The following is a 27,381-nucleotide window of genomic DNA, read 5'->3' as shown; positions in this document are numbered from 1 at the left end:
TACCACCTCCCGAAGTGCGGCCACGCGATCCTGGAGAGCCCCAGCCGTGTGTGTCTAACATGAAGAAAACCGGAGCCTCCGCTGTAGGTACCCGGCGACCAGGGCTCGGGAGTGTACAGCGCCGCTGGGGAGAGCTGGAGCTGCAGCAGAGAATGTCGGAAGACATTTACCCCTGCTGCTGCCCTTGGAGTCTTCACTTTTTACCTCATAAAAAGCTTTTCTTAGGGCTGCCTGGAGCAGCCCCTCTGTTCAGTGCCTGCTTACTGCAGCACCAACTGACATACTGAGCTCCTGTGCTGAGAGGCGGGGTTATAGAGGAGGCGGCGCTGTGCATTCTGGGAACAGTCAAAGCTTTGAGCCTGTTGGTGCCTCGGATCAAGATCCTACTCTACACCCCATTGTCCAGACTTGTGGAGCCCAGTGTACCCCGCAGCAGAAAAATTAAGTTTATAATTTCAACATTATGTTTTTAGAAGCCTAAATACAAAAGCAAGTCATTTTCTCAGGGTATATACTGCAACCGTACACAGTACTGGCAGATCTCCCACTGTAAAAGCTCCTTCAACTATTTTCCTATCAGATACGTCCACACCAGCATGGTGATATCCAACACCATAAAGCAGCAGATCTGTAATGGAAGCATTAGACAAATAAAAAATAACATTAAACCTTTATAAATCAAAGGTGGACAATCTGCAGCAGTCGTAGCACTATGAATTCCCAAATTTCCTTTTATTCATTGTCCGCTAGTTTGTGGAGAAAATTAGGACTTTTGGGCCTAATTCAGACCTGATCGCAGCAGCAAAATCTTTCTCTAATGGGCAAAACCATGTGCACTGCATGTAGGGCAGATATATCATGTGCACAGAGTTAGATTTGGGTAGGTTATAGTGTTTCTGTGCAGGGTAAATACTGGCTGCTTTATTTTGACACTGCAATTTAGATTTCAGTTCGAACACACCGCACACAAATATAACTCTCTCTGCACATGTTATATCAACCCCACCTGCAGTGCACATAGGGGGTCATTCCGACCCATTCACATGCAGCGGTTTTTCTCTGGCTGGGTCCACAGGATTATCCACAGGATAACATTGGGATATGGTTGAGCGACAGCGGAAATGGCACCAACACGGTCACGAGCTTTCTGGCATCCCAGGATGCATCGGGACCTCACCATATAGTCCCGCCCACTGACTCAGTCAAATCAGTTTTTTTGCTTGGTGCGGCAGGAAGCCGCATGGTCACGGCTGCTGTAGATAAAGCAGCCTAAAGCTTTGATTGTTTTATTTTTATAGACTTACTATGTTTTTTTGAGCACCTTTTCTTAACAGCGTCTTAAACGCATACTGGAAAGAGTCGCTCCAACAACTCCCCACCGGGTCGCAACAACGCTTACCTTCGCGGTACAGTGCTGTCTCGAAGGGCGTCTGTGTCGGATGTTCTAGCAGGTCCAGCAGACGTAACCAGGCTGTAGCCGGAGCATGGGGGGAAGGTAAGTCTATGGATTTCCTCTTACTAGAGGGGTCCGGACACAGCTACATTGATTTGGTGGAGACTACAAACAGTGTGTTGATGCGCCGAACATCTCGAGTGCGACAGCGCTACGCTCTCGGGATCATAGGCGCCAGGACTAGGTAGAGGCCGCGATCCTTAGGGTTTAAGTCAACAGGGGGATTCAGACGCTCTCCTGGCCGCCCCTCCTCCGAGTTCATGACCAGTTTCCGTGAGTCTCCCGTCCATGAACTGAATGACCTCACTTCCGTCTCAGACGCTACCATGAGGGTACTCGGTCGCAGCTTAGACGCTGTGGTTGTGTACACTAGAGATCCCGCCTAGACCGAGTTGCAGGCCTTAGCGTCTGCATACACGTGGAAGTCACTGAGCATCCGTGTCCGCAGGGAGCGACTGTGTCCGTTATCAGTTATACAAGAGCGGTAGTGTACATCAGTAGCGTCTGAATCCACTTAGCGGCTTACGAGCGTATTTGCTTGGATATGGAAGTGTGGTGAGTCTCCCTGTATCCCGCTCTACAGAGGAAGGGTATACAGTACTAAAAATTCTCTCTACTTGTTAGTATGAATTGTTAATTTTTAGTACATATTGCATATGGGATCTGTGTATTACTGTGTTTTCTGCATGTTATGTTGAAAAAGAACCAGTTAAAAACAGAAGTACAAGTTTCCTACTTACTTGTAAGTTGTTATGGGGGTTGTATTCTCATATGACAATGTCTAATGCCTTAACATGTGACTGACTGCTAGTATGTGTGCTGACTTTTCTATGTAACGTCAGTCCTGTTCTGACCCTCAATTAAGGTGCACGGCTGTGGTCAGATTGATCTCACTTCTATATACTCATATATAGGTGATTTTCAGTCACAAATTGTGTAGTCATTTACAGATTATTACCATGTCTGTGAGCGGCAAAAGTGACAAGGAGAATTTATCAAGCACTCCTACATCCCTAACATGCTTATCTTGTAAGACAGGGTTAATTGGTATGGACCAATTATCACTTATGAGGGGTTGTGTGCGAACTGTTTTGCTTTTTCAGCAAAGTAAAAAACAGGAGTTGGTTCAACCACCAACAGAGCCACCATGGAATATGTTCGCAAAGACTTTATCCTCAATAGCGGACAGGTTAACTCCGGTAGCACCACCTCAAGGGTTAGGTTACACTATTAACCCATACATGCAGATCCCTTCCTACGGCTTGGTTCCAGTAGCCTCTACAAGCAACCAAGGGACAGGTAAGACTAAGACAGATACGTCTATGTGGCAGACTACACAAGATGATACAACAGATGATGATACAGTATATTCAAATACTCCGTATGATGATCAGTCGCAGAATTTTAGTTCAGAGGATGTAGCTGAACTTATTGATGCTGTGAAGGCTGTTCTCTCTTTGGAAGAGCCAGCCAAGACAGTGTTAAATTCTAAAGCACCTGTGTTTAAACGAACAAAATCAGTGAGAACTGAATTCCCAGCGTCAGATGAGCTGACGGAAATGATGGATGAGTCTTCGGCGACGCCCAGAAAAATTATAAGATTCCGAAAAGATGGAATTCTTATTATCCATTTCCAGCTGCGGATTGTTCGAAAAGAGAAGTTCCTCCAAAAGTCGATGCACATGTACTGCGACTTGTGCATAAATCTGCTTTACCACTGTCATCTACCTCACTAAATGATGTCACAGACAGAAGGGTAGATAGTTTCTTGAAAAATTTATTTTCTCTAGTAGGAGCAGTGGTAAGACCTGCTATGGCTTCGGCCTGGGTAGCAAAGGCAATGGGCGAATGGATAGAGGAACTTGAGAATTACATCTCTTCTCCTAATAGGGAGCAAGAGTATCATTTAAGCCGTTTAAGACAATCTGCCCAATACTTAGAAGAAGCAGCAATTGATATGGGTACAGTTGCTTATAAAGCTTCAGCCTTGACAGTAGCCGCTCGCAGAGCAGTTTGGCTACGTACCTGGAAGGCAGATGCGGAATCCAAGAAGGAATTGGAAGCATTGCCTTTCATCGGTAATATATTGTTTGGGAAACCATTATCTGATATCCTAGAATCAGAGGCTGAATCAAAGAAGGTCAGATTTCTGGCTACTTACAACCCTAAGTCTAAGGGTTCAAAGTTTCGCTCATTTCGTTGGCAAAGCAAAGCGAAAGCTAAAGAGGAGTCTAAGCAACCCCAGTTTAAAACCAGGGGTAGGAAGCAGTGGGTTAGCAAAAAGCCAGCTTCCAAGCCTGAACAGAAACCATCAGCCTGAAGAGACGGGCCTCCGCCTGGAGGATTCCAGGGTTGGGGGCCGACTCCTTCATTTTGCACACATATGGCAGCAGTCAACAACAGATGCTTGGGTGCAGAAGGTGGTATCTCAGGGGTATGGGTTCCCATTCAGGAGGCAGCCTTCTCAAAGATTTTTTTGCACCAGCCCATCTCGTATAGAGTCGAAGGCCAATGCCCTGCAAGAAGCAGTCCAAAAATTACTGCATTCAGGTGTGATTGTCCCAGTACCTCCATCACAAAGGGGACAGGGGTTTTACTCCAATCTGTTTCTGATCCAGAAACCAAATGGGTCATATCGACCAATTCTCAATCTGAAAATGTTGAACAAATACATTTGGATTCCAAGGTTCGACATGGAGACGTTACGCTCCATAATGTTGGCTATGGAACCGTGAGATTACATGGTATCTCTGGATGTACGGGATGCTTACCTACATGTGCCTATAGCACTGTCTCATCAGTGTTACCTCAGGTTTGCCATCCTCCAGGAACATTTTCAGTTCCAAGCTTTGCCCTTCGGGCTAGCAACAGCACCCAGGGTGTTTACCAAAATTATGGTGGTTATGGCAGCTTGTCTGCGCAAACAGGGGATAAGAATATTCCCATACCTCGACGACCTGTTAATCTTAGTGTCACAACTGAGGGCCTGAGCTGACGGGAGGCAGCCTCAGTTGTAGGGGCTGAGATGTACCGGAACCTGGGAGGTTGTATCAGACCCCTGGACATGTAAGTAACATGAATAATAACTGCCCGAAGGCGTGACCACGACAACTTGGATAAAAGTCAATGATGTTTATTATGACAACTCCGCAACACAGCAGCAGTAAAAGAAAACGTAAAAGTCAGCAAAGAATAAATACAGTTCCTGGGTACTACAGGATGGCAGGAGCCACAGGGCACTGGTAGTGTGAGATAGTTCTTATGATCTTCTAGATGGAAAGTCCTTACCAGGCCCGACTGTAGCAATGGAGATAACCCAGGATTGTGCCAGCTGGTGTTCCAGGAAAAGCTGGGTTGCTGAAGATAAAACAGCTGCTGTGGATACTGGCTGGAACCAGACTGTTGTTAGCACGGAGTGGATACTGGCTGGAACCAGTTAAATAATAAATGAACTTGGGAGCGATGAAATATGAACTGAAATGTAGAACTTGAGAGCGGAGAAATAATAATACCGGTGGAGAGTGGTAAAGTGTAGAAAGGACACCGGCCCTTTAAGGGAAGCTGTACTCTGCTGGAAGCTGAGCTGGAAGCAGGTAATGTTGTAGCTGGAAACAGATGAATCCACAATGGATTGGAGAGTCAGGCTACACCGCAGGTGGAATGCTGGTGCGGGTCTCTATGGTGGAAGTCTTGAGACAGGAGCTGGAACCTGGAAGACAATCACAGGAGAGAGACAAACAGGAACTAGGTTTGACAACCAAAGCACTGACGCCTTCCTTGCTCAGGCACAGTGTATTTATACCTGCAGCAAGGAAGGGATTGGCTAGGCAATTATGCAGATTATCAATACTGAGAACAGATTGGTGGAAATGATCAGCTGACAGAATCCAAGATGGCTGCGCCCATGCAGACACTTGGAGGGAAGTTTGGTTTGTAATCCATGTGGTAATGAAAACAGTAGTGGCGGCGCCGGCCACCGGAGACAGGAGGCGCCAGGCTGACAGATGCACATCCAACCACGCGGACACAGCGGAGGCCGCGGCTGACGTAATCGCCACTCAGACACTCTGCATGCAGAAGTTCAGGGACGGCGGCGGAGGCCGCGGGAGACGCCATGCCAGCTGTAATATGGCGTTTACTGTGACAGCGTCCCAGAGTGACAGGAGAGGATACAGGAATGTACACATCAGGATAACAGATGGAATCCGGTCCTGGAGCGCTGAGCCAGCCTTAGGAGGCATCTGATGGGTAAGAAATGGCGTCCAGATACCCGGATCGTGACAGCACCCCCCCCTTTAGGAGTGGCCCCAGGACACTTCTTTGGCTTTTGAGGAAACTTGGAATGGAATCTCCGGACCAAGGCAGGAGCATGGACATCAGAAGCATTGGTCCATGAACGTTCCTCAGGACCATAACCTTTCCAGTCAATAAGATATTGTAGTTGACCGTAACGGTGACGTGAGTCCAGGATCTTGGCCACTTCATACTCAACGCCTCGTTGAGTTTGGACTTTCGGAGTTGGAGGAAGTGAGGAATGAAACCAATTCAAGATCAGCGGTTTCAACAGGGAAACATGGAATGTCCTGGGTATTTTTAAGAAGGGAGGCAACTGGAGTCTGTAAGCAACAGGATTGATGACTTGTTCAATCTTGAAAGGACCGATATAGCGAGGTGCAAACTTCATACTGGGAACTCTTAACCTCAAATTCTTTGTGGATAACCATACCCGATCACCCACCTTGAGAGCAGGAACTGCTCGACGCTTCTTATCCGCAAACTTCTTGTACCTGAACGATGCCTTGAGCAGAGCTGATCGTACGCTCTTCCAGATATTGGCAAACTGATGCAAGGTGATATCCACTGCGGGGACAGAAGTTGCTGGAAGCGGTTGGAACTCAGGGACTTTAGGGTGGAATCCAAAGTTAGTGAAGAATGGTGTTGAAGCAGATGAAGAATGATACTGGTTGTTATGACAGAACTCGGCCCAGGGAAGTAATTGAACCCAGTCATCTTGAGAGGAGGACACATAGATGCGGAGGAAGGCCTCCAAGTCCTGATTCACCCTCTCGGTTTGACCATTGGTCTGAGGATGGTAAGCCGTGGAAAACTTTAGCTTGACTTGGAGGACTTGACATAAACTTCGCCAGAATTTGGCTGTGAATTGAACTCCTCGATCTGAGATAATTTCTTCAGGAAGACCGTGGAGTCGGAAGATCTCTTGTATGAATACTTGAGCCAACTTGGAAGCTGACGGAAGACCGGTGAGAGGAATGAAGTGTGCCATCTTGGTGAACCGGTCAACTACCACCCAGATGGTATTGAACTTGTTGCACATGGGTAAGTCTGTAATGAAATCCATCGACAAGTGGGTCCATGGTCGACGGGGAACGGATAGTGGAACCAGTTGCCCCGCAGGCGACTGGCGGGATACTTTATGTTGGGCACACTTTGGGCAAGATGCAATAAACTCCAAGACGTCCTTTTTCAGAGTTGGCCACCAATAGGACCTAGAGATAAACTCCAGGGTTTTTTGGATACCTGTATGTCCGGCAAAACGGGAAGCATGGGCCCAATGCATGAGCTTCTTCCTTAGCATCGGCTTCACAAAACTTTTCCCTGATGGGGGCGTAGAGTCCATCCCTACCGTGGAGAATGCCAACGGATTTATAATAGGATGCTTGTCTGAAGACTCTGACTCATTTTCTTGCTCCCATGAGCGGGAAAGGGCATCGGCCTTGCGATTCTGAGAGCCCGGACAGAACTGGAGTTTAAAGTCGAACCTGGAAAAGAAAAGTGCCCATCTGGCCTGACGAGGGTTGAGACATTGTGCGCCCTTCAGGTATAAAAGGTTCTTGTGGTCTGTAAGTATGGTGATTGAATGAGAAGCTCCCTCCAACAGATACCTCCACTCTTCTAGAGCGAGCTTGATGGCTAGCAACTCCTGGTCGCCAATGGCATAGTTGCGCTCAGCTGGGGAGAACTTCCGGGAGAAGAAACTGCAAGGGTGTAAATGGCCATCTTTAGCCCTCTGAGATAACACCGCTCCCACTCCAACGGAGGAGGCATCCACCTCTAAGATGAAAGGAGAGTCGATGTCAGGCTGTTTCAGAACAGGCGCAGAGATGAACCTTTGTTTTAAAAGATGAAATGCTTGCATGGCTTCTTCAGACCACTTGGACGGGTTAGCAGCCTTCTTAGTGAAAGCAGTAATAGGCGCCACAATGGTGGAAAAGTCTCGTATAAACTTTCGGTAATAGTTGGCGAACCCTAAGAACCTCTGGACCCCTTTGAGGGTTAAGGGTACCGGCCAATTTTGGATTGCTTGTAGTTTCTCAGGATCCATCTCTAGTCCGGAACCGGACACAATGTACCCTAGAAACGGAATGGACTTGACTTCAAAGACGCATTTTTCTAATTTGCAATAGAGATGATTGACACGGAGACGGGACAGAACCTCTTTAACCCAAAAACGATGTACCTCTAAATCGTTGGCAAAAATGAGGATATCGTCTAGATAGACCACGACATGACGGTATAGAATGTCTCTGAAGATCTCATTGACAAAATGCTGGAAGACAGCTGGAGCATTGCTCAATCCGAAGGGCATGACGAGGTACTCATAATGTCCGTCACGGGTGTTAAAGGCGGTCTTCCACTCGTCACCCTCACGGATCCGGATGAGATTGTATGCACCTCGCAAGTCCAGCTTTGTAAAGATGGTAGCTCCGCTAACTCTGTCAAAGAGCTCAGTAATCAGGGGTAAAGGATAACGGTTCTTGATGGTAATGTCGTTCAAACCTCTGTAGTCGATGCACGGCCGCAGACCACCATCTTTCTTTTTTACAAAAAAGAAGCCTGCGCCGGCTGGAGAAGAAGAAGGTCGAATGAACCCCTTTGCTAGGTTCTCTTTAATATATTCCTCCATAGAATGCGTCTCAGGCAGAGACAACGGATAAGTTCGGCCTCGAGGTGGAACCTTCCCTGGAACGAGATCAATCGGACAGTCCCATTCTCTATGAGGAGGAAGGATATCAGCAGAAGCTTTACTGAACACATCCGTGAAATCTTGATATGGAGGAGGTGGAACATCAGACGACCTGGGGGAGGAAGAACAGACAGGTAATACTTTAAACAAACATGTCTCAGCACAGGAGGAACCCCATGCCAGGATTTGCGTAGTCGTCCAATCAATTGTAGGATTGTGAAGACGGAGCCATGGAAGGCCCAGGACCACAGGATGTGTGGCTCTTGGAATCACTAAAAAAGAAATAAGTTCGGAATGAAGAACTCCCACTCTCAGACGAACTGGTAGAGTCCTTAAAGAAATAACTGCATCAAAAATTTTGCTGCCATCCACGGCAGTTAAAGAAATGGACGAAGGAAGTCTCTCGGTGGGTAGGGACCACCGTTTAACATAGGCTTCGGTAATAAAGTTCCCAGCTGCTCCGGAATCAAGGAGGGCAATGACGTTCCGATAACGTTGAGCAACTTGAAGCGAGACTGGGAGATTACAATCTTGAGGAGATGGAGAGGAGATCATTACTCCTAGCCGGCCCTCTCCTTGGCGAGCTAGGATTTGGAGTTTCCCGGACGTTTGGGACAGGCATTAATGGTGTGAGACGGAGCTGCACAATAGAGACAGAGAAACTCGGAGAGACATCTTCGGCGCTCAGCAGGAGTTAAACGGGAACGGCCAAGTTGCATGGGCTCATCTTTAGATGGTGACAGTTGACGAGGAGGAGGAGCAGAAGATTTTGGAGCAGATGATCTTCCACGCTCAGTTGCTCTCTCTCTGAAACGTAAATCAACTTTCGTGCAGAGTGAGATTAGCTCATCTAACTTAGAAGGTAAGTCTCTGGTAGCTAACTCATCTTTAATACGCTCAGATAAGCCATGCCAGAATGCAGCATACAGGGCCTCGTCGTTCCATGCCAGTTCGGATGCCAGGATCTGGAACTGTATCAGATATTGTCCTACAGTACGTGACCCCTGGCGTAAACGGAGAATCTCGGATGAAGCTGAGGTTACCCGGCCTGGCTCGTCGAAGATGCGCCTGAATGTTGACACGAAGGCAGTGTAGGAAGATAGCAGGGTGTCGGACCTCTCCCATAACTGTGATGCCCAATCAAGGGCTGAGCCACTGAGAAGAGAAATAATGTAGGCAATTTTTGTACGGTCACTGGGAAAATTGCCAGGTTGTAGCTCAAACTGAATCTCACACTGGTTGAGAAATCCCCTGCAGAATCTTGGAGATCCGTCAAATTTTGCTGGCGTTGGAAGATGAAGACGTGGAGCAGAAATGGGTAAGGTGGGTGGGGTTATAGCTGGAGTCACTGTGGTTGACGCACCAGACGCGCCTGATCCACGGAGAGTTGTCTGAATCCCATCCAGCCGAGTAGAGAGATCCTGGAGACAGCGGATGATGTGGCCCTGTGCAGCCTCCTGATGTTCTAGTCGGGCTGCCAGTTCTTGCATCGGCCTGGCCGCTTGATCCTGGTCTCCGGCTGGATTCATTAGGTCAGTGCTTACTGTCACAACTGAGGGCCTGAGCTGACGGGAGGCAGCCTCAGTTGTAGGGGCTGAGATGTACCGGAACCTGGGAGGTTGTATCAGACCCCTGGACATGTAAGTAACATGAATAATAACTGCCCGAAGGCGTGACCACGACAACTTGGATAAAAGTCAATGATGTTTATTATGACAACTCCGCAACACAGCAGCAGTAAAAGAAAACGTAAAAGTCAGCAAAGAATAAATACAGTTCCTGGGTACTACAGGATGGCAGGAGCCACAGGGCACTGGTAGTGTGAGATAGTTCTTATGATCTTCTAGATGGAAAGTCCTTACCAGGCCCGACTGTAGCAATGGAGATAACCCAGGATTGTGCCAGCTGGTGTTCCAGGAAAAGCTGGGTTGCTGAAGATAAAACAGCTGCTGTGGATACTGGCTGGAACCAGACTGTTGTTAGCACGGAGTGGATACTGGCTGGAACCAGTTAAATAATAAATGAACTTGGGAGCGATGAAATATGAACTGAAATGTAGAACTTGAGAGCGGAGAAATAATAATACCGGTGGAGAGTGGTAAAGTGTAGAAAGGACACCGGCCCTTTAAGGGAAGCTGTACTCTGCTGGAAGCTGAGCTGGAAGCAGGTAATGTTGTAGCTGGAAACAGATGAATCCACAATGGATTGGAGAGTCAGGCTACACCGCAGGTGGAATGCTGGTGCGGGTCTCTATGGTGGAAGTCTTGAGACAGGAGCTGGAACCTGGAAGACAATCACAGGAGAGAGACAAACAGGAACTAGGTTTGACAACCAAAGCACTGACGCCTTCCTTGCTCAGGCACAGTGTATTTATACCTGCAGCAAGGAAGGGATTGGCTAGGCAATTATGCAGATTATCAATACTGAGAACAGATTGGTGGAAATGATCAGCTGACAGAATCCAAGATGGCTGCGCCCATGCAGACACTTGGAGGGAAGTTTGGTTTGTAATCCATGTGGTAATGAAAACAGTAGTGGCGGCGCCGGCCACCGGAGACAGGAGGCGCCAGGCTGACAGATGCACATCCAACCACGCGGACACAGCGGAGGCCGCGGCTGACGTAATCGCCACTCAGACACTCTGCATGCAGAAGTTCAGGGACGGCGGCGGAGGCCGCGGGAGACGCCATGCCAGCTGTAATATGGCGTTTACTGTGACAGCGTCCCAGAGTGACAGGAGAGGATACAGGAATGTACACATCAGGATAACAGATGGAATCCGGTCCTGGAGCGCTGAGCCAGCCTTAGGAGGCATCTGATGGGTAAGAAATGGCGTCCAGATACCCGGATCGTGACACTTAGCACATTCGAAAGATTTAATTTTGAGCCATCTTCAACAGACAATAGTTTGTTTACATAGACACGGGTGGCTCATAAATTGGGAAAAGTCGTCTCTGAATCCGTCACAGCGGATGGTTCATTTGGGGGCCATATTGGATTCAGACCTACAGAAAGTTCTCTTACCAGAGAAAAAGATAGTCAAGGTGCAGGTCATGGCTCAGGAAGCGTTGCACGCCCAGACAATGTCAGTCCATGCAGCAATGCGACTGTTGGGTCTGATGGTATCAACCTTCGACATGGTGGAATATGCGCAATTCCACTCCAGACCATTGCAGCACCTTATTCTGACCAAATGGAACGGAAATCATCAGACGATAAAAAAGCAGATGATAAAGTTTCCAGCAAACTTAAAAACAGGATTTTAATACCTACCGTTAAATCCTTTTCTCTTAGTCCGTAGAGGATGCTGGGGACTCCGTAAGGACCATGGGGTATAGACGGGATCCGCAGGAGACATGGGCATACTATAAGATTTTGAATGGGTGTGAACTGTGCCCAGGGAGACGGACATTTCGAGGAAAGAATTTATTGTTTAAACACGGTGAGTGTCATACCAGCTCACACCACGAACATACCGCAGAACATAGCATTCAATAGAATACCAGCCAACAGCATGAACAATACACAGCCACATGCTGAGAGAATAAGTAACACAACCAGTGTGTCAACACAACCAAAACTAAGACACCGCATGTCATGGCATGCACAACGTCAACAACAGCCTGACAGAAAAGAAACACCACAAGAGTGTAACCATAAGCAATAACTGCAGACACAGTACGCACTGGGACGGGCGCCCAGCATCCTCTACGGACTTCGAGAAAAGGATTTACCGGTAGGCATTAAAATCCTATTTTCTCATACGTCCTAGAGGATGCTGGGGGCTCCGTAAGGACCGTGGGGTTTATACCAAAGCTCCAGACCGGGCGGGAGAGTGCGGACGACTCTGCAGCACCGATTGAGCAAACATGAGGTCCCTATCAGCCAGGGTATCAACTTGAATAGCTTAGCCAAAGTGTTTGGACCCGACCAAGTATCCGCTCGGCAACGTTGAACCGGCGAGACTCCTGGGGCATCCGCCCAAGAAGAGCCCATCTGCCTAGTAGAATGGGTCTCCCCCGACTTCGGTAACGGCAATCCAGCTGTAGAATGAGTACGCCGAATCGTATCACAGATCTAGCGTGTAACAGACTGCAGAGACGCAGGCGCCTCAATCACGCTGGGGCATACCAGACAAACAGAGCCTCAGTTTCCCCAATCCGAGCCAAATTGTTGACATAAATATTCAAAGCCCTGACTACATCGAGAGACCTTGAATCAGTCAATGCTTAAGCAACCACAGGCATCAAATAGGCAGGTTTCTGCGAACACCAAAACCACTTTTGGCAGAACTATTATCCGAGTTCTTAATTCCGCTCTATCCACCTGGAAGATCAAACAGGGGCTCTTGTGAGACCCAGCCGCTACTTCCGACATCCGCCCTGCGGACGCCAAAGCATGACCACTCTCCAAGAGAGAAATTTTAACACAACCTTTCATAAAGGTTCCAAACATTTTGACACAAGAAAACGCAACACCACGTCAAGGTCCCACGGTACCAATGGGGGCACAATGGAGGTTGGATGTGCAGTACACATTCCACGAAGGACCGAACTTCCGGAAAGGTTTCCAATTTCTTTTTGAAAGAAAATTTATAAGACCAAAACCGCACTGAAATGGAGCCTAACTTTAGGCCTGCACCCACACCGGCTTGCAAAGAATGGAGAAGAACGACCAAGCTGAAATTTCCATAGTAGCCTTCTTGGATTCACAACAACACACACATTTTCTCCAAACACGGTGGTAAGGCTTTGCCGTTACTTCTTTTCTAGCCCGAAGAAGTGTGGAAACGACTTCACTGGGCATATCCTTTCTGGTTAGGATATGGCGTTCAACCGTCACGCCGTCAAACGCAGCCGCGGTAAGTTTTGATACATGCCCGGATCTTGTTTCAACAGTTCCTCACGTAGAGGAAGAGACCAGGGATCTTCTATGATTAAATCCTGAAGAACTGGATACCAAGCCCTCCTCGTTTAGACCGGAACAATGAGGATCCCTGAACCTTTGTTCTTCTTACGTTTATCACCTTCAGAAGAGTCAACTGAAAACACCCAAGGTGTGCCGAGGACGTCCACTGCTATATCTTGAGTGTCCACTGACCTAGAACAATATCACTGAGATCTCTCATTGAGGCGAGACGCCAACATGTCCAATTGAGGTACTCCTCAAAGACTTGTCGCTTCAGTGAAAACTTCTCGATGACGACCGTATTTCTCCCGGATGGAGATCGCGTCTACAGAGGAATCTAATTCTCCATCGTTCACATCCGTAACGAAGACTGCTAATATAGCTTTTACCAGTCTTTCCACCCAGCGGAAAACTTTTACGGCATCTGCCATTGTCTCTTTGCTCCTTATTCTGCCCTATCAGCCTACTTACACCACTGCTGTCAAGTCGTCCGACAGAATGAACACGGGCAGATCACGAAGCATATGTTCATTGAAAATAGCTCTTAATTCACGAAAGCTTATTGCAGACAAGCTTCCCAGCTTGACCCTTTCCTCTGGAAATACTTCCCTTGCACGGACTGCTCCCCAGTCTCGGAGATCTGCATGCATGGACACCAGGATCTCATCCTGTATTCCGAACCTTCGTCCCTCTAGGAGGTGAGAACTGAGCCGACCCCACAGAAGCGAAAACCTGGCCATTAGGATTATATTCCCGCGCATGCGCAGGTGAGACCTGGACTACATTTCCAACTGGCCCGTGAAAACCACTCTGGCATTTGACCTGCTCACCGAAAAGGCCTCTTAGGCCGCACCGATCTTCTTCATCAACGGAACATATTGATGGATTGTCACTGCAAATCTGATCCGACTCCGGATCCTCAGATCTCTTTCCACAGGAACACATAGTACTTCAACAGTTCCGCATCTACTCTGATACCCACCTCCGACGCCTGCGTTGTTGGGAATAACAGCCTTCTCCTGTGTTGACGAACAGTCAGAGAGAAAACAACGATTTGCACCACTTGTGTCTTGACCTCGCCTTAATCAGGAGAGTGTCCTAGTACAGAACAAGAGAAAGGGAGAAAAAATCGGCTGCGCTTGCAGTGTTGTTAGTATACCATAATTGTGGAGAGCTGACAACCGAAATAAATAGAATATATTTATTTAGAATGATGACACACCAATAAAAACTGGTACACAATATATAAAAAAAATTTTTTTATAAAATTTGTATACACTCTGAAAGAACCGTGTTTATATTTGATAGACAGTGTCCACAGATTAAAATAGTTACAGCAATATATAGAGTATTGACTAAATGCAAATATAAATTTGAAACACTGTTTAAAAGTTGTATCATTACTATTGCATGCTTAATAGAATTGTATCGCTTCAAAAGTTTAACTTGGTAACAAATATTACTACAGGTGCAGAGGCAACATACACACTGTAGCTAGTCTATCATAGAAGTCCCGGCAATAAAATATCAGTTATTAGTAGTGTGTAATTACCTCTCCTGGGGCTATGAACACCGAGCGTCCTCGGTGGAGTCCACTATAGCCCTAATTGATTGAGCAAGGAGAGGGATTAAACTGATTTGTTATAACGGACCTTGTTTACTATGGCCGTTACATAGATGACCTTTTCTTTATTTTTGATGGAGATATAAACCTTTTTTCTGATTTCACTTCTTTTTTAAATGATAATGAGTTTAATTTACAATTCACATGCACGTTAGGAAAGTTTTCCATTTCATTCCTTGATTTCTCCCTCATAATAATAGACGGAACTATATCCACAAAAACTTTTAGGAAGGAGGTAGATAAATATAACTTTTTACATTATGAGAGTTCACATCACAAGCCTTGGATTAGAAACATCCCATATGGTCAACTAAGACGCATTAGGCGTAATTGTAGTGAACAACACAACTACATGGTACAAGCGGATGAACTATCTCAATCCTTATGTGATAAAGGTTATCCCTCAGAATTAATCCAAGGAGCCCGGGCACGAGTTGACCAGATTGATAGGAAGGATCTTCTACAATATAAATCGGCTGACTCCAAATTTAAACAAGATCAACCGCACTTTTTTTCACAATATAATAACTCATCTACAAAAATTAGGAACATCATTGCCACTAATTTTCCTATTTTACTTACTGATCATATTCTCAAAACAGAAATTGGTGAGAAACCTTCCATTATTTTTAAACGTTCAACAAATCTGCAACAACATCTTGCCCCTAGCTTTTTTGTAGATAGAAGAACCTCAGGACAGTCAAGTGCCTCTCTAAATTCCTCACAGTGGTTAACAAAAACAAAAGGGTGCTTCAAGTGTGGTTCTAACCATTGTACAACATGCTCCTAAATACAAAATAAAACTAAAATATTTTCTTCCACAGATAATACACAATTCACTATTAATTCCTTTATTAATTGTAACAGTGTTTTTGTCATACATATATTAGTTTGCAGTTGCAAGCTGATCTATGTGGGACGCACTACACGGAAACTTAGAATTCGCTTTTGAGCACAGGCGTAATATCCTTAAGGGACACCTTTTTCACAGTGTCTCTAGACACTTTGCACAATTTCATCATAAAGATCCACAAGACATTCACCTTATAGGTATCGAAACGATTCCATCAACCCCAAGGGGGGGTGATAGATACAGGAAACTTTGTCTACGAGAAAACTTTTGGATTCATAAATTGAGGACCCTCGTTCCCGATGGCCTCAATGAAACCATAGAATTTGATCCCTAATATTGGGAAATTATACCATTTTTCCAGATAAGATTCCTAGTGGTCCTTAGCCCCTAGTTCTCTCCTTCTCTTTTTCCTCTATGCGACTAATTTTTCCCTTCCTACCTCTGCTTTCATTTACCAACACATATGCAGCAACATATCTTATATTACCTCTCATTTATATCAATTTTTATATAATTTTATCATAATGCAATTTTTTTCTTTTTACTATCAGTCTCTAATTATGGTATCCTCATCACTGGGGAGTTGATCCTTGGCCCGATGGTTGTATTGATACAATTGAATATGCATATATATATATATATATATATATATATATATATATATATATATGTATATTCAATCTAGTAGATTAGCCAATCCAAGTGAATTTATTAGTGAATGTAGTTATTAATTATTTTAGATATTTTTTTTATTGTTTATTATCTATTTCCTATATTTTTTTATTTTTATCTTTTTATTTATTTTTTCATTTCTTATTTTTTTTTTATTTCTTATTATTATTTTTATTTTTATATTTATTTTTTATTCATCACTTTTTATCTAATTATTCTATTTCTAATATATATGCCCGTGACCTACTTTTAGTGTAAGTATATAAGTCCTGACCCATTCTTTGTGTTACGAAAAAATCCTGTCTTTTCTCCTGAGAATTGTAAAAAAAAAAAAAAAAAATTCCCAGTTCGTTTAATCTATTAGTGGGGATATACTTAATTAAATTAAATTTGTTAGCTCATATAATCTCAAAGTTGTCTTATGTCTTATCATGTCCTAAAATCCGATTATAATAGACTATAAACCACATACAACATATTATAAGGAAAATAGTGCCAAATGTGTGTTTCTGTCATGCATTCATTACAGCTGTTTGCACTTTGGATATTTGTCTGATATATATATTTTTTAATTTATACATGTTCCTCAGGTTAACCATGCATTGCAGTTGTGTACAGTTTAGTTAATTATTATTTTTTATTTTATACTTTTTTTCTATACAAAAAAGTTTTCTTATTTTTAATTATTTATATTTGATTAATGACCTATCTTGTGGACACCTTGTGGAGAGCTGACCTTATCTTTACTGTGTATTCATTGTTTATTAGCCCCACCTGGCCTGATCTACACACATGCTATAAATATGGTCAAGTGTTTTAGAGGAGGTATTCGTTTGATAAAGTCACGTGATTCGTGACGAAACGCGTTAGGCTCCTCCCCTATACTCTGATCACCGATCACCGAATTTACTCCATTGGTATCGCTTCTCTATGGGGACGCTCCACGCTACTCAAATAGAAGATTCCCTCTATTAACACGAGGCTGCTCCGGCTAACGCTACTGCTCAGCGTCTATTCTTACATCTCCTGTGGCTGCTCCCACCTCGTTGGAACCTCTGCAATAACGGCGGCTCCAGCCAGCGCCACTGCACGGCGCTTCCAGCTAACAGAGGCTCATTCTTGCTATTAAAGGCGGCTACGGCCAGCGCTAAGATACGGCGCGCACAGCCATCAGAGGATCCTCTCTGTAATCAACGACGGCCCCGGCTAGTGTGCATTCAACTAACAGCAGCAGCTCTGACTTGAAATACCGGACATCACACGTTTTCATCTAAGTGGGCATCAAAGGACTTCCTCTAGCCCTTGGCAGATCATATGAACATTCTGGTAATTATACTAAAGATGCCGTTAAATACACAGTAACAGCCTCTGTTATAACAAATCAGTTTAATCCCTCTCCTTGCTCAATCAATTAGGGCTATAGTGGACTCCACCGAGGACGCTCGGTGTTCATAGCCCCAGGAGAGGTAATTACACACTACTAATAACTGATATTTTATTGCCGGGACTTCTATGATATACTAGCTACAGTGTGTATGTTGCCTCTGCACCTGTAGTAATATTTGTTACCAAGTTAAACTTTTGAAGCGATACAATTCTATTAAGCATGCAATAGTAATGATACAACTTTTAAACAGTGTTTCAAATTTATATTTGCATTGAGTCAATACTCTATATATTGCTGTAACTATTTTAATCTGTGGACACTGTCTATCAAATATAAACACGGTTCTTTCAGAGTATATACAAATTTTATAAAAAATTTTTTTTATATATTGTGTACCAGTTTTTATTGGTGTGTCATCATTCTAAATAAATATATTCTATTTATTTCGGTTGTCAGCTCTCCACAATTATGGTATACTAACAACACTGCAAGTGCAGCCAATTTTTTCTCCCTTTCTCTTGCACAAATTACCAAAGGCACTTACACAGTGCTTTTTTGGCAGGGCTTTATTGTTGTTTGAACCAGCTATCAGTATCTTTAGGCGCTTGTAGCAGATTTGTTTTTGTATTCTTCCAGTACAGAACAACAATGGCTCTTACTATTGAAAGAACACCATCCCTCTGCCATCACACCGGTGAAGTGGCAAAGACAATCCTGGATATCCACCCAGGAAATCTGAATGCGGAGAACAACGCATTTTAAACTCTTAATTTTTTTTTTGTTTTTTTTTTACTACAGGGACAGCAGGACAATGCCCTGAACCTTACGCACCTCTGGTATGGCGTTGCGTACTACCTCCCCTTCCATAGGGGAAATGGCAAGATCTATTAGAAAAATCAGTGAGGGGAAACATCTGTAACGCCAGAATGTCCCCCCTTTAGATTCTATAATTAACTCACAGGTCCTAGTCTATTCCCGTACTGACTGAAAAGTAGTAGACGAGTTCACACCGGAGTGGGCCCCAGCCAGATAGACTCAGCGACATGTGGTGGATGTGGTAGAAACGAAAAATGACATCCGCTTCTGCGAACCTCACAAGGCTGCAGAACTCTTACCTTTTCACCTTCCACTGACTGCACAGAAAAGGAAAAAAGAACGGTATCGAACCGGTTAAAACGACTGCATCCCACAAAAGAATGCGTCACCAACCGTTGTGAAGGAGAATAACTCACAAAGTTAGACTTACCAGCAGTATCCGCTGAGATTGACTGAACTGAGGCATCCCCAAACAGCGGAATACCGTCACAGGGAAAAACTGCAGTATCTCTCGGAATCAGTCTCTGCTCCTGTATACGCACGGCAGCGTGCCGCAATGTTATAGAGAAGAATCAACATAAGAAACATCCCCTCTCTCTTTAGGGTAATTCTATCGGATGCCTTTCCGAATATAAACACTCCCTCATGTGCATGTAATGCAAATAAGCCCAAAGCATAGAAATAAAATATCACTTAGCTTCCTGTATACGATCCTTCCCGTGTCAACCAGGAGTTGACCCTCACAGTATTCTACCCGCGGCGGGAAACGAATAAACCTTCGGTCTCCTTGAGAGGATCTGAGACCAACTCGTCACGGCCGACCAGATGTTTATCAACAGAGCGACCAGCACATGAGAAGGAATACTTTTAATTCAGCATTCAATATAATTCATAATAATATAATTATAATTAATAATAATAATTTTATTTATATAGCGCTCTTTCTCCAACAGGACTCAAGGCGCTTATATACATAATGTAATACACCATTACACACGTATCACATATATATAGATATATATATATATATATATATATATAGATATACATATACACAACATACATAGAAGCGGATTGTCCGGAACCGTCAGGTCCTTAGTGACATTAACGTGTTCGGAATGTGTATGACCATGTACTGTATGCCCCAGCTGTGGATCTAACAGGAAACCTTATGGTCGACAGAAAATGTAGAATTCGTCGACAGCAGGGAGTAGTAACCAGGCAAAGTAACATTCTTGCGACCCCGAGGGGTCTGAGGGAAGTATACATATATAATTTCAATAACACTCCCCCCCCACAAACTACCATGTCTGTGCTCGAGCTACAGGCCCATTGAACCGTACCATACATATACATATAAATATATACACAGGTATAAGGCAGTTACAGCATGTTAATTTACACCCAGTAAAAACAGTCGGTGCCAACAGGGTCACCCACATACTACTGTGTCTCCCCTATAGTGTTTACTTTTAACAAGTATACAACCGACCTGCTGACACTGCATTTACAGAATCAAGCGCCAACAGGCGTCGGCGATGCCGACAGTGATCCCCATAAGTGACAGAGCACTCACACCTGTCGACACACGTCGACTAAGCTATAGTGGGAATCCAACAGGGAACACACAGATATATAAGCACAACACAGAGCACCTGCCCATTTATCTCAAATAGTGCTATATTGTCCTCTATATAGCACTAAACACTGTGCCCCCTCACATATGCACTGTTATACATTGTTTTGGCGGGTCATGGAGAAAATGGCGCTGACTTCTGCAATGAGGGCTAAGCCCCGCCCCTTCTCGGCGTGCTTCAGCCCGCTAATAATATAGTTCTTTTTATGCTATCGGGGGTCCTTATACAGTGTCTACACACTGTATAACGTGTTGTCACCCTCCAAAAGGTATATACATTGCTGCCCAGGGCGCCCCCCCCCCCAGCGCCCTGCACCCTTGTAAAAACTGTTGGTGTGTGGGAGCAATGGCGCGCAGCGTGACCTCTGCCTTATACTGGCGGGGGTATCGGAAACGGTGCCCAGGCCCGAATAACAAACTTATGCCAGCGTTAAGACTATCAGTAACTTTGCTGCCCAGGGCGCTCCCCCCCAGCGCCCTGCACCCTGTGAGTGCCGTTGGTGTGTGGGAGCATGGAGCGCAGTGCGACTGCTGCACTGTACCTCCGTTACTGAAGTCTTCTGCCGTCACTGAAGTCTTCTTTTCTTCTCATACTCACCCGGCTTCTTTCTTCTGGCTTCTGTGAGGGGGGTGACGGCGCGGCTCTGGGAACAAGCAGCTAGGCGCACCAAGTGATCGAACCCTCTGGAGCTAATGGTGTCCAGTAGCCTAAGAAGCAGAGCCTTTAACTAAGAAGAAGTAGGTCTGCTTCTCTCCCCTCAGTCCCACGATGCAGGGAGCCTGTAGCCAGCAGGTTTCTCTGAAAATAAAAAACCTAACAGTAAAGTCTTTTAGAGAAACTCAGTAGAGCTCCCCTAGTGTGTGTCCAGTCACTCCTGGGCACAAAGTCTAACTGGAGGAGGAGGGGCATAGAGGGAGGAGCCAGTTCACACTCATTCAAAGTCTTATAGTGTGCCCATGTCTCCTGCGATCCCGTCTGTTCCCCATGGTCCTTACGGAGTCCCCAGCATCCTCTAGGACGTATGAGAAAAGGTCTCTAGCGTGGTGGCTACAGACAGACCATTTAAACAAGGGGAGACCCTTTTGGATAAAAGAATGGCAAGCCCTGACGACAGATGCCAGCCTGCAAGGCTGGGGTGCGGTACTCGGAAGCCTTTGGTTCCAGGGAAAATGGACCGCAAGGGAAAGTCGCCTGCCGATAAATCTGTTGGAAAAAATTTACTTGACTCTAGTTCAGGCAAAGGACAGTCTGAAAGGAAGACCGGTCCAGATTCGCTCAGACAATGCGACAGCAGTAGCGTACCTCAATCATCAAGGAGGAACTCACAGCAAAAGATTGATGGAGGAAGTGACTCCCATACTAAGTTGGGTAGAACTTCATCTCCCAGCATTGTCGGCAGTGTTTGTCCTAGGTGTACTGAACTGGGAAGCGGATTTTCTCAGTCGACACACCATTCAGGAAACCGAATGGGCCTTACACCCAGAAGTGTTTCAGACACCAGTGAACAGATGGGGTCTACCAGAGATAGATCTCATGGCGTCTCATCTAAACAACAAAGTTCCGAGGTATGGATCGAGAACAGAGGATCCAGGAGCGGTCCTTGTAGACGCACTGTCAGTAGAATGGAAATTTCATCTGGCGTATCTGTTCCCTCCAATATCTCTGTTACCCAGAGTAGTGAGAAAAAATAAGATTTTAAACCTACCGGTAAATCTTTTTCTCCTAGTCCGTAGAGGATGCTGGGGACTCCGTAAGGACTATGGGGTATAGACGGGCTCCGCAGGAGATATGGGCACTCTAAAGAACTTTTAGTATGGGTGTGCACTGGCTCCTCCCTCTATGCCCCTCCTCCAGACCTCAGTTAGAGAAACTGTGCCTAGAGGAGATGGACAATGGGGGTCATTCCGAGTTGTTCGCTCGCAAGCTGCTTTTAGCATCTTTGCACACGCTAAGCCGCCGCCTACTGGGAGTGAATCTTAGCTTATCAAAATTGCGAACGAAAGATTCGCAATATTGCGAAAATACTTCTCTGTGCAGTTTCTGAGTAGCTCGAGACTTACTCTGCCAGTGCGATCAGTTCAGTGCTTGTCGTTCCTGGTTTGACGTCACAAACACACCCAGCGTTCGCCCAGACACTCCTCCGTTTCTCCTGCCACTCCCGCGTTTTTCCCAGAAACGGTAGCGTTTTTTCACACACTCCCATTAAACGGCCAGTTTCCGCCCAGAAACACCCACTTCCTGTCAATCACATTACGATCACCAGAACGAAGAAAAAACCTCGTAATGCCGTGAGTAAAATTCCTAACTGCATAGCAAATTTACTTGGCGCAGTCGCACTGCGGACATTGCGCATGCGCATTCGCGACTAATCGCTCCGTTGCGAGAAAAAAATAACGAGCGAACAACTCGGAATGACCCCCAATATGAGGAAAGGATTTTGTAAATCTAAGGGCAAGATTCATACCAGCCCACACCAATCATACCATATAACTTAGAATATACGCCACTAGTTAACAGTATGAACGAAAAAAACAGTATCAGTCAAAGACCGATTCCAACTGTAACATAACTCTTATGTAAGCAACAACTATATACAAGTCTTGCAGATTTAGTCCGCACTGGGGTGGTCATTCCGAGTTGTTAGCTCGTTATTTTTTTGTCGCAACGGAGCGATTAGTCGCTAATGCGCATGCGCAATGTCCGCAGTGCGACTGCGCCAAGTAAATTTGCTATGCAGATATCTATTTTACTCACGGCATTACAAGGTTTTTTCTTCGTTCTGGTGATCGTAATGTGATTGACAGGAAGTGGGTGTTTCTGGGCGGAAACTGGCCGTTTTATGGGTGTGTGCGAAAAAACGCTACCGTTTCTGGGAAAAACGCGGGAGTGGCTGGAGAAACGGAGGAGTGTCTGGCCGAACGCTGGGTGTGTTTGTGACGTCAAACCAGGAACGAAACTGACTGAACTGATCGCAGTTGCCGAGTAATTGTGGAGCTACTCAGAAACTGCTAAGAAGTGTCTATTCGCAATTTTGCTAATCTTTCGTTCGCAATTTTACTATGCTAAGATTCACTCCCAGTAGGCGGCGGCTTAGCGTGTGCAAAGCTGCTAAAAGCAGCTTGCGAGCGAACAACTCGGAATGAGGGCCTGGGACGGGCGCCCAGCATCCTCTACGGACTAGGAGAAAAAGATTTACCGGAAGGTTTAAAATCTTATTTTCTCTTACGTCCTAGAGGATGCTGGGGACTCCGTAAGGACCATGGGGTTTATACCAAAGCTTCAAACCGGGCGGGAGAGTGCGGATGACTCTGCAGCACCGATTGAGCAAACGCGAGGTCGTCATCAGCCAGGGTATCAAACTTGTAGAATTTTGCAAAAGTGTTTGAAGCAGCTCGGCACAACTGTAATGCCGAGACGCCTCGGGTAGCCGCCCAAGAAGAGCCCACCTTCCTAGTGGAATGGGCCTTTACCGAATTTGGTACCGGCAATCCAGCCGTAGAATGAGCCTGCTGAATCGTGTTACAGATCCAGCGAGCAATAGTCTGTTTAGAAGCAGGCGCGCCAATCTTGTTGGCTGCATACAGGACAAACAGAGCCTTTGTTTTCCTAACCCTAGCCGTCCTGGCTACGTAGATTTTTAAGGCCCTGACCACATCCAGGGACTTAGAATCCTCCAAGTCACCCGTAGCCACAGGCACCACAATAGGTTGGTTCAAATGAAAAGAAGAGACCACCTTAGGCAGAAATTGAGGACGAGTCCTCAATTCTGCTCTATCCACATGAAAAATCAAGTAGGGGCTCTTGTGAGATAAGGCCGCCAACTCCGACACCCGCCGTGCAGATGCCAAGGCTAATAACATAACCACCTTCCAGGTGAGAAATTTTAATTCCACCGTTTGAAGAGGTTCAAACCATTGTGATTTAAGGAACTGTAACACCACGTTAAGGTCCCATGGTGCCACTGGTGGCACAAAAGGAGGCTGGATGTGCAGCACTCCCTTCACGAAAGTTTGGACTTCAGGGAGAGAAGCCAATTCCTTTTGAAAAAATAAAGATAGGGACGAAATCTGTACCTTAATGGAGCCTAATTTTAGGCCCATATCCACTCCAGTCTGTAGGAAGTGGAGAAAACGGCCCAGATGGAAACCTTCCGCAGGAGCATTCTTGGCTTCACACCAAGATACATACTTCCTCCAAATACGGTGATAATGCTTCGCCGTTACCTCCTTTCTAGCCTTTATCAGAGTAGGGATAACTTCCTCCGGAATACCTCTCTCTGCTAGGATTCGGTGTTCAACCGCCATGCAGTCAAACGCAACCGCGGTAAGTCTTGGAACATGCAAGGCCCCTGCTGTAACAGGTCCTCCCTGAGAGGAAGAGGCCACGGATCTTCTGTGAGCATTTCCTGAATATCCGAATACCAGGACCTTCGAGGCCAATCTGGAACCACGAGTATTGCTTGTACTCTGTTTCGTCTTATGACTCTCAACACTTTTGAGATGAGAGGTAGAGGAGGGCACACATAGACCGTCTGAAACACCCATGGTGTCACTAGGGCGTCTAGTGCTACTGCCTGAGGGTCCCTTGACCTGGTACAATACCTCCGAAGCTTTTTGTTGAAGCGTGACGCCATCATGTCTATTTGAGGAAGTCCCCAAAGACTTGCTATCTCTGCAAAGACCTTTTGATGAAGTCCCCACTCCCCTGAATGGAGATCGTGTCTGCTGAGGAAGTCTGCTTCCCAGTTGTCTACTCCCGGTATGAAGACTGCTGACAGAACGCTTATGTGATTTTCTGCCCAGCGCAGAATTCTGGTGGCTTCCGCCATCGTCACTCTGCTCCTTGTCCCGCCTTGGCGGTTTACATGAGCCACTGCTGTGATGTTGTCTGATTGGATCAGAACCGGTAGGTCGCGAAGAAGATACTCCGCCTGTCGTAGGCCATTGTATATGGCCCTCAATTCCAGTACGTTGATGTGTAGACAAGCCTCCTGGCTTGACCATACCCCCTGAAAATTTCTTCCTTTTGTGACTGCTCCCCATCCTCGGAGGCTCGCGTCCGTGATCACCAGAACCCAGTCTTGAATGCCGAACCTGCGACCCTCTAGAAGGTGAGTACTCTGCAGCCACCACAGGAGAGACACACTGGCCCTGGGGGACAGGCTTATCTTTCGATGAAGGTGTAAATGGGACCCCGACCATTTGCCGAGAAGGTCCCACTGAAACGTCCTCGCATGGAACCTGCCGAAGGGAATGGCCTCGTAGGCTGCCACCATTTTTCCCAGAACTCAAGTGCATTGATGAACAGACACTCTTTTTGGTTTTAGCAGGTCCCTGACCATGTTCTGGATGTCCTGGGCTTTTTCTATTGGTAGAAAAACCCTCTTTTGTTCCGTGTCCAGAATCTTGCCTAGGAATGATAGTCGAGTCGTTGGAAGCAACTGTGACTTTGGCAGATTGAGAATCCAACCGTGTTGATGTAACACTCTCCGGGAGAGTGACACACTTTTTAGCAATTGATCCCTTGATCTCGCTTTTATCAGGAGATCGTCCAAGTATGGGATAATTGTGACACCCTGCTTGCGCAGGAGCACCATCATTTCCGCCATTACCTTGGTGAAAATCCTCGGGGCCGTGGAAAGCCCAAACGGCAACGTCTGAAACTGGTAATGACAGTCCTGTACCACGAAACGCAGGTATTCTTGATGAAGAGGAAATATGGGGGCATGAAGGTAGGCATCCTTCACGTCCAGCGACACCATGAAATCCCCTGCTTCCAGACTGGATATCACAGTCCGGAGTGATTCCATCTTGAATTTGAACTTTTTCAAGTATAGGTTTAGTGATTTTAGATTCAAAATTGGTCTGACCGAACCATCCGGCTTCGGGACCACAAACATTGTTGAATAGTACCCTTTTCCCTGTTGGCCTAGGGGAACCTTGACAATCACTTGCTGTTGACACAGCTTTTGAATTGCATCTAATACCACTTCCCTCTCCGGGGGAGAGGTTGGCAAGGCCGACTTGAGAAATCGGTGAGCACCTCTTCGAACTCCAGTTTGTAACCTTGGGATACAATTTCCAACGCCCAAGGATCCACGCCTGATAGGACCCAGACCTGGCTGAAGAGTCGAAGACGTGCCCCCACCGGTGCAGACTCCCTCCGTGGAGCCCCAGCGTCATGCGGTGGATTTAGCAGAAGCCGGGGAGGACTTCTGCTCCTGGGAACTAGCCGAAGCAGGTGTTCTCTTACCTCTACCCTTACCTCTGGCGAGGAAAGAGGAGCCCCGACCTCTTCTGGACTTATGTGACCGAAAGGACTGCATCTGATATTGTGGGGTTTTCTTTTGCTGTGGGGGAACAAAAGGCAAAAAAGTAGATTTACCCGCGGTAGCTGTGGAAACCAGGTCCGCGAGACCGTCCCCAAACAAAACTTCACCCTTGTAAGGTAAAACCTCCATATGCTTTTTTGAGTCGGCATCACCTGACCATTGGCTGGTCCACAGAGCTCGCCTTGCCGAAACTGCCATGACGTTGGCTCTGGAGCCAAGCAGTCCCACATCTCTTTGAGCGTCTCTCATATACAAGACTGCGTCCTTAATGTGGCCCAAAGTCAGGACAACGGTATCCTTGTCCAGGGTATCCATATCAGCCAACAAGATATCTGTCCATGCTGCAACAGCGCTACAGACCCATGCCGATGCTACTGCCGGTCTGAGTAAAGCCCCTGTATGTGCATAAATAGACTTTAAAGTAGTCTCCTGTCTACGATCCGCAGGATCCTTAAGGGCCGTGGTGTCAGGAGACGGTAGTGCCACCTTCTTGGACAGACGCGTTAATGCCTTGTCCACCCTGGGCGAGGATTCCCAACGTAGCCTGTCCTTTGCAGGGAAAGGATACGCCATAAGGATCCTCTTGGGAATCTGCAGTTTTTTGTCTGGAGTTTCCCAAGCTTTTTCAAATAATTCGTTCAGTTCATGAGATGGAGGAAACATTACCTGAGGTTTCTTTTCCTTATACATGCGCACCATCGTGTCAGGGACAGAT

General features: G+C 46.0%; 1 protein-coding gene across 9 annotated transcripts in view; it reads right to left on the bottom strand.

Moving 5' to 3' along the window:
* The window catches only part of HFM1 (helicase for meiosis 1), a 984,377-nt gene that overhangs the window by 437,846 nt on the left and 519,150 nt on the right, over window positions 1-27,381 (bottom strand). For all 9 annotated transcript variants that reach the window (XM_063939911.1, XM_063939912.1, XM_063939910.1 and 6 more), the window contains one exon: window positions 527-628. In XM_063939911.1, coding sequence (XP_063795981.1) covers window positions 527-628 — 102 coding nt within the window. The remainder of the gene's footprint in view (window positions 1-526; window positions 629-27,381) is intronic.

The sequence above is a fragment of the Pseudophryne corroboree genome, chromosome 9, assembly GCF_028390025.1.
Source record: "Pseudophryne corroboree isolate aPseCor3 chromosome 9, aPseCor3.hap2, whole genome shotgun sequence".
Taxonomy (NCBI): Eukaryota; Metazoa; Chordata; class Amphibia; order Anura; family Myobatrachidae; genus Pseudophryne; species Pseudophryne corroboree.
This window is presented reverse-complemented; position numbering and strand designations above follow the sequence as displayed.